The 7,566-nt window shown below is 44.9% G+C and overlaps 2 protein-coding genes across 2 annotated transcripts; both read right to left on the bottom strand.

Annotated features, from left to right (window-relative positions):
- Positions 1–435: 435 nt before the first annotated feature.
- On the bottom strand, positions 436–2,339 carry LOC128477248 (mediator of RNA polymerase II transcription subunit 28-like). Its single transcript, XM_053458064.1, has 4 exons — positions 2,225–2,339; positions 1,485–1,526; positions 945–1,057; positions 436–772 (listed from the first exon to the last, which is right to left on the bottom strand). The coding sequence occupies exons 1-4, from the start codon at positions 2,337–2,339 to the stop codon at positions 575–577; spliced, it is 468 nt and encodes a 155-aa protein (XP_053314039.1). The 3' UTR covers positions 436–574.
- A 1,336-nt stretch (positions 2,340–3,675) lies between these two features.
- On the bottom strand, positions 3,676–5,583 carry LOC128477093 (mediator of RNA polymerase II transcription subunit 28-like). The gene is made up of 4 exons (XM_053458053.1): positions 5,469–5,583; positions 4,727–4,768; positions 4,185–4,297; positions 3,676–4,012 (listed from the first exon to the last, which is right to left on the bottom strand). Exons 1-4 carry the CDS (start codon positions 5,581–5,583, stop codon positions 3,815–3,817), a joined length of 468 nt encoding a protein of 155 aa, XP_053314028.1. The 3' UTR covers positions 3,676–3,814.
- Between the last annotated feature and the right edge of the window lie 1,983 nt (positions 5,584–7,566).

Raw genomic sequence — 7,566 nt, 5'->3', positions numbered from 1 at the left:
GCTGGACAAACATGTCTGATCCATGGAGGCCCCACCTTGCAATTTAGAGGAATTAAAGGATCTGCCAGATACCACAGCACACCTTCAGAGATCTAATGAAATCCATGCTTCGAGGGGTCAGGGCTGTTTTGGCAGCAAAACGGAGAAACTACACAATATGAGGCCGATAGAACAATAAAAATAATAAAATATATTTCCAAGTGTCCATGGAGGGATGCTCCTCTTACATTGAAGTATACATAAAAGTGAAGAAAAAAACTACACAATAGTGCTCGCCGTAATACACAACCTTCAAATTCAACAAAGCGAGAGCCAAATGCTCACTTTCGTGATATGGAGCAATTGATTGCTCACTAGATACACGTGGAACAGCACACCAAGGGTTAAAGGCAAGACTTTCGGATGAAACGAGTCACTAAGGGCTAAAAGCAGGACTTCCAGATGGAAAAAACACTTTAATTATTGTGTGTGTTGATAAACAAAAACAGTTAACCTGATGAATTATGTGCCAACAGCATCCTTCTGTTCTCTGTGAAAAAGGTATAAACAAGTTCGCCCAGTGCAGAGCGCGCAGTCACTTCTGCTTCATGGGAGCAGGGATATTGGCAGAAGCCTGTTCCAGGTAGGCAAGCGGCCCTTGAGCCATTTCACTAGACTTTTTATGCTGAACGTTTATCTCTTCTAGAATCTGCTGCCAGCTCCGAAGTTTTGTCAGATGCTTCTGGATTAGGGCTTCTTTTCTCTGCAACTCGTTTCTCAGCTCAGAAACATCCTGGCAGAACAAGAACACGGCCGTCAGAATAAATCGACCACGAAGAATGAAGTCACAAAGATAAATATAGTGCGGGAGTATTCTTGGTATTCTAACGCATCACGCTCTTTACACGCCCAAGTTCTATACCGTGCGGCCGCAAAAATACACCAACTGGTTCAGCGTGTTTTACCTCTTTAATAACTTGCTCGGGCTTCTGGACAGAAAGCTGTAGTCTTTTCTGGAGGAAGAAGCATTCCGTCTGTCTGGCGACATCTAGAAACTTCTGGATGCACTGCTCAACCCCTATAAAAATAAATAAAGGCATAGGAATAATTGAATCGGGTATCGCGCTGCTTAATCCACGCCTGGGCAATACGATGAAATGAGAAGTCAGAAAAAGCATAGATTTATGTGAATTAACTACAGACATTAATGCCGAGTAACGGCAACAACGTATATCAACTCAACGTCATGCACTAAGAATCGTAATATTCCCATAACTCAAGCTAAGAAGATTAAATATATAAAACCACAATATAAATGGACACTAAATATTATTTAAATGTATATAAAAATAATAGTCTAATGAATGGGGGCAGTAACTCTGGTAACTGGTTGTACAGCGTTGCGCTGTCTGTTGGCACCATATAAACTATTAATATTATTATTAATAAATTATTATATTTAATGCGATAACCAGGACATCTTATTTAAAAGGGAAAGTTCTCACCAGTTCGAATCTCCTCCTGATCTGTACCGTTCACATAATCTACTACACATCAGCAGTAGAAGACAGCCGCATATCATGGGAATGAAGAGGGGGCCAAGAGAGTATTTGGATATGAGAGTAAAGTTAAGGGGAGCAGTGGAGGGCACTGTAGGTCGGGGAGAGAAGTTTGAATTCTGGAGGGTATAGGGTACAGAACTGCATTGGGGGGAAAAACTTACAGCCAAGAAAACTTGCGGGCGGTTTTTCGGGAGTTGCAAGCGGGAGCAGGCCGTCAGACAATGTACCTGCGGGTCCCGGTAATCCCGCAAAAGCTGCCTTCACGTTGCTTCCTCACGGCGTATCTTCTCTTGTTCCGCCCAGGAACCCAGCAGAGTCACATGATTTTACGTCATGTCACATGACTCTGCTCCGTTCCTGGGCGGAACAAGAGAAGAGACGCTGTGAGGGAGCAACATGAAGGCAGGCTTGCGGGAGTGTACCTGCAGTTCAGGTAAGGGGGTGGGCAGTATTGGACACATATGTTGCAGGAGCGGGCGGGATTGGACACACATGTTGCGGGAGTGGGCGGTAATGGGTCACAAAATCAGCGGGAGCCAATGGAATGACAGTGGGGCAGTAGATGATGAGCGATGGGATAGAATAATTAGTCTGGCAGTAGTGCTCAGGATGCATTAGATCGGTGAGAGGTGAGAGAGGGGGCGACCAGTTAGCTGGGTGTTACAATAATTTGATGACTCTACAATCTGGTGAGGGATATACACAGTTCTGAATGAAATCCAGCTGCACTATACTGAATCCAGCTATACTATATTGCTCATACTCTGCAAAGCAGGCCTTAAACGTTACTGTGTCCATATTATTAAGCCAGCTCAAAAATCCTCTCAAGAAGCCCCTTGAGGGGAAAATGCATCAGGTCACTGGCATTTGTGTATTTGCTACGCAAATTGATTGTTCAATTATGTATTTTTAATATTGATGCAATAATCGTCTATTAAATATATTATTATGCAGATGAAAGATCACAAGGAAATAGGTATTTTGGTTGATTCTTGTGAAATCAATGGGTGCACATTCTATGCACGTAAAGAGAAAGTGAATACGTGTCAGTGCTCCTATATAAAATACACTGATCAGCCATAACATTATGACCACTGACAGGAGAAGTGAATAACACTGATAATCTTGTTATCATGGCACCTGTCAGTGAGAGGATATATGAAGCAAGTGAATATGTTCTCAAAGTTGATGTGTTAAAAGCAAGAAAAAAAACAAACAAAAAAAAAACAAAAAAACCATCATGAGTGGCCAAGACTTATTGATACATGTGGGGGGACGAAGGCCCTATGATCAAATCCAACAGACGAGCTAGTGTAGCTCAAATTGCTGAAAAAGTGAATGCTGGTTCTGATAGAAAGGTGTCAGAACACACAGTGCATTGCAGTTCATCGCCTATGGGGCCACGTTGCTTACATTGAGAACACGTGGCACCACTATGGGAGGAAGGCAAGCTGGCGGAGGCAGTGTGATGCTTTGGGCAATGTTCTGCTGGCAATCCTTGGGTCCTGCCATTCATATGGATGTTACTTTGACACATACCACCTAACTAAGCATTGTTGCAGATTATGTAGACACTTTCATGGACACGGTATTCCCTGATGGCATTGGCCTCTTGCAGGAATGGTTTTAGGAACACAAGGAGTTCAAGGTGCGGACATGGCCTCCAAATTCTCCAGACCTCGATCCAATCCAACAACTGTGGGATGTGCTGGACAAACATGTCTGATCCATGGAGGCCCCACCTTGTAACTTAGAGGAATTAAAGGATCTGCCAGATACCACAGCACACCTTCAGAGATCTAATGAAATCCATGCTTCGAGGGGTCAGGGCTGTTTTGGCAGCAAAACTACACAATATGAGGCCGATAGAACAATAAAAATAATAAAATATATTTCCAAGTTTCCAGGGAGGGATGCTCCTCTTACATTGAAGTATACATAAAAGTGAAGAAAAAAACTACACAATAGTGCTCGCCATAATACACAACCTTCAAATTCAACAAAGCGAGAGCCAAATGCTCACTTTCGTGATATGGAGCAATTGATTGCTCACTAGATACACGTGGAACAGCACACCAAGGGTTAAAGGCAAGACTTTCGGATGAAACGAGTCACTAAGGGCTAAAAGCAGGACTTCCAGATGGAAAAAACACTTTAATTATTGTGTGTGTTGATAAACAAAAACAGTTAACCTGATGAATTATGTGCCAACAGCATCCTTCTGTTCTCTGTGAAAAAGGTATAAACAAGTTCGCCCAGTGCAGAGCGCGCAGTCACTTCTGCTTCATGGGAGCAGGGATATTGGCAGAAGCCTGTTCCAGGTAGGCAAGCGGCCCTTGAGCCATTTCACTAGACTTTTTATGCTGAACGTTTATCTCTTCTAGAATCTGCTGCCAGCTCCGAAGTTTTGTCAGATGCTTCTGGATTAGGGCTTCTTTTCTCTGCAACTCGTTTCTCAGCTCAGAAACATCCTGGCAGAACAAGAACACGGCCGTCAGAATAAATCGACCACGAAGAATGAAGTCACAAAGATAAATATAGTGCGGGAGTATTCTTGGTATTCTAACGCATCACGCTCTTTACACGCCCAAGTTCTATACCGTGCGGCCGCAAAAATACACCAACTGGTTCAGCGTGTTTTACCTCTTTAATAACTTGCTCGGGCTTCTGGACAGAAAGCTGTAGTCTTTTCTGGAGGAAGAAGCATTCCGTCTGTCTGGCGACATCTAGAAACTTCTGGATGCACTGCTCAACCCCTATAAAAATAAATAAAGGCATAGGAATAATTGAATCGGGTATCGCGCTGCTTAATCCACGCCTGGGCAATACGATGAAATGAGAAGTCAGAAAAAGCATAGATTTATGTGAATTAACTACAGACATTAATGCCGAGTAACGGCAACAACATATATATCAACTCAACGTCATGCACTAAGAATCGTAATATTCCCATAACTCAAGCTAAGAAGATTAAATATATAAAACCACAATATAAATGGACACTAAATATTATTTAAATGTATATAAAAATAATAGTCTAATGAATGGGGGCAGTAACTCTGGTAACTGGTTGTACAGCGTTGCGCTGTCTGTTGGCACCATATAAACTATTAATATTATTATTAATAAATTATTATATTTAATGCGATAACCAGGACATCTTATTTAAAAGGGAAAGTTCTCACCAGTTCGAATCTCCTCCTGATCTGTACCGTTCACATAATCTACTACACATCAGTAGTAGAAGACAGCCGCATATCATGGGAATGAAGAGGGGGGGCCAAGAGAGTATTTGGATATGAGAGTAAAGTTAAGGGGAGCAGTGGAGGGCACTGTAGGTCGGGGAGAGAAGTTTGAATTCTGGAGGGTATAGGGTACAGAACTGCATTGGGGGGAAAAACTTACAGCCAAGAAAACTTGCTGGCGGTTTTTCGGGAGTTGCAAGCGGGAGCAGGCCGTCAGACAATGTACCTGCGGGTCCCGGTAATCCCGCAAAAGCTGCCTTCACGTTGCTTCCTCACGGCGTATCTTCTCTTGTTCCGCCCAGGAACCCAGCAGAGTCACATGATTTTACATCATGTCACATGACTCTGCTCCGTTCCTGGGCGGAACAAGAGAAGAGACGCTGTGAGGGAGCAACATGAAGGCAGGCTTGCGGGAGTGTACCTGCAGTACAGGTAAGGGGGTGGGCAGTATTGGACACATATGTTGCAGGAGCGGGCGGGATTGGACACACATGTTGCGGGAGTGGGCGGTAATGGGTCACAAAATCAGCGGGAGCCAATGGAATGACAGTGGGGCAGTAGATGATGAGCGATGGGATAGAATAATTAGTCTGGCAGTAGTGCTCAGGATGCATTAGATCGGTGAGAGGTGAGAGAGGGGGCGACCAGTTAGCTGGGTGTTACAATAATTTGATGACTCTACAATCTGGTGAGGGATATACACAGTTCTGAATGAAATCCAGCTGCACTATACTGAATCCAGCTATACTATATTGCTCATACTCTGCAAAGCAGGCCTTAAAGGTTACTGTGTCCATATTATTAAGCCAGCTCAAAAATCCTCTCAAGAAGCCCCTTGAGGGCAAAATGCGTCAGGTCACTGGCATTTGTGTATTTGCTACGCAAATTGATTGTTCAATTATGTATTTGTAATATTGATGCAATAATTGTCTATTAAATATATTATTATGCAGATGAAAGATCACAAGGAAATAGATAGGTATTTTGGTTGATTCTTGTGAAATCAATGGGAGCACATTCTATACACGTAAAGAGAAAGTGAATACGTGTCAGTGCTCCTATATAAAATACACTGATCAGCCATAACATTATGACCACTGACAGGAGAAGTGAATAACACTGATAATCTTGTTATCATGGCACCTGTCAGTGAGAGGATATACCGTATTGGCTCGGATATAGGCCGCCCCCGTATATAGGCCGCACCCTAAAAGTTTGGTGCTTTTTTTAAAGAAAAAGTTTTTTTCTTTAAAAAAAGCACCAAAAACCATCCTGCCACTCTGTCCTCCCCCCCCAACCCGAGATATGCTGCCACTCTGTCCTCCCCCCCTCCCCGAGATACGCTGCCACTGTCCTCCCTCCCCGAGATACGCTACCACTCTGTCCCCCCCCCCCCCTCGAGATATGCTGCCACTCTGTCCTCCCCCTCCCCGACTTACCAGAGCAGACTCCCGGGTGTCTTACGGGGCCGGAGGGGGACATCTATGCACATCGTGTATACAACTCCCGGTACCGGCACTCAGCGGAAGTGCCGGCACCGGAAGTTGTATACGCGTATTGCGTAGATGTCTTCCGCCGGCCCTGCAAGACACCCGGGAGTCTGCCCTGGTAAGTCGGGGGGGTTAGAATGCATTGTGCGCACGTTCACCGGCAACTGCGCATCGCCGCTGCCGGTGAACGTCCGTGCGATGCGCTTAGACAACCTCCCGTGCCGGTACTCCCCCCCGTGGGAAGTGCTGGCACGGGAGGCTGTCTGAGCGTATCAGAGAGTAGGATGCAGGTCCCCTGCACCGCTGCGGGGGATCTGTATCCTTACCCCGCTGCCTGCCCGGCGCCCGGGACTGCATGTCCCGGGCGTCGGGCGCTAGACCCCGAATATAGGCCGCACCCCCACTTTAAAGACTTAAAGTGGGGGAAAAAAGTGCGGCCTATATTCGGGCCAATACGGTATAAAGCAAGTGAATATGTTCTCAAAGTTGATGTGTTAAAAGCAAGGGAAAAACAAACAAAAAAAAAACCCCATCATGAGTGGCCAAGACTTATTGATACATGTGGGGGTACGAAGGCCCTGTGATCAAATCCAACAGACGAGCTAGTGTAGCTCAAATTGCTGAAAAAGTGAATGCTGGTTCTGATAGAAAGGTGTCAGAACACACAGTGCATTGCAGTTCATCGCCTGTGGGGCCACGTTGCTTACATTGAGAACACGTGGCACCACTATGGGAGGAAGGCAAGCTGGCGGAGGCAGTGTGATGCTTTGGGCAATGTTCTGCTGGCAATCCTTGGGTCCTGCCATTCATATGGATGTTACTTTGACACATACCACCTAACTAAGCACTGTTGCAGATTATGTAGACACTTTCATGGACACGGTATTCCCTGATGGCATTGGCCTCTTGCAGGAATGGTTTTACGAACACAACGAGTTCAAGGTGCGGACATGGCCTCCAAATTCTCCAGACCTCGATCCAATCCAACAACTGTGGGATGTGCTGGACAAACATGTCTGATCCATGGAGGCCCCACCTTGTAACTTAGAGGAATTAAAGGATCTGCCAGATACCACAGCACACCTTCAGAGATCTAATGAAATCCATGCTTCGAGGGGTCAGGGCTGTTTTGGCAGCAAAACGGAGAAACTACACAATATGAGGCCGATAGAACAATAAAAATAATAAAATATATTTCCAAGTTTCCAGGGAGGGATGCTCCTCTTACATTGAAGTATACATAAAAGTGAAGAAAAAAACTACACAATAGTGCTCGCCATAATACACAAC

Source organism: Spea bombifrons, chromosome 1 (assembly GCF_027358695.1).
Source record: "Spea bombifrons isolate aSpeBom1 chromosome 1, aSpeBom1.2.pri, whole genome shotgun sequence".
Classification (NCBI taxonomy): Eukaryota; Metazoa; Chordata; class Amphibia; order Anura; family Pelobatidae; genus Spea; species Spea bombifrons.
The sequence above is the reverse complement of the archived record's forward strand: the minus strand, read 5'-3'. Positions and strand labels throughout refer to the sequence as shown.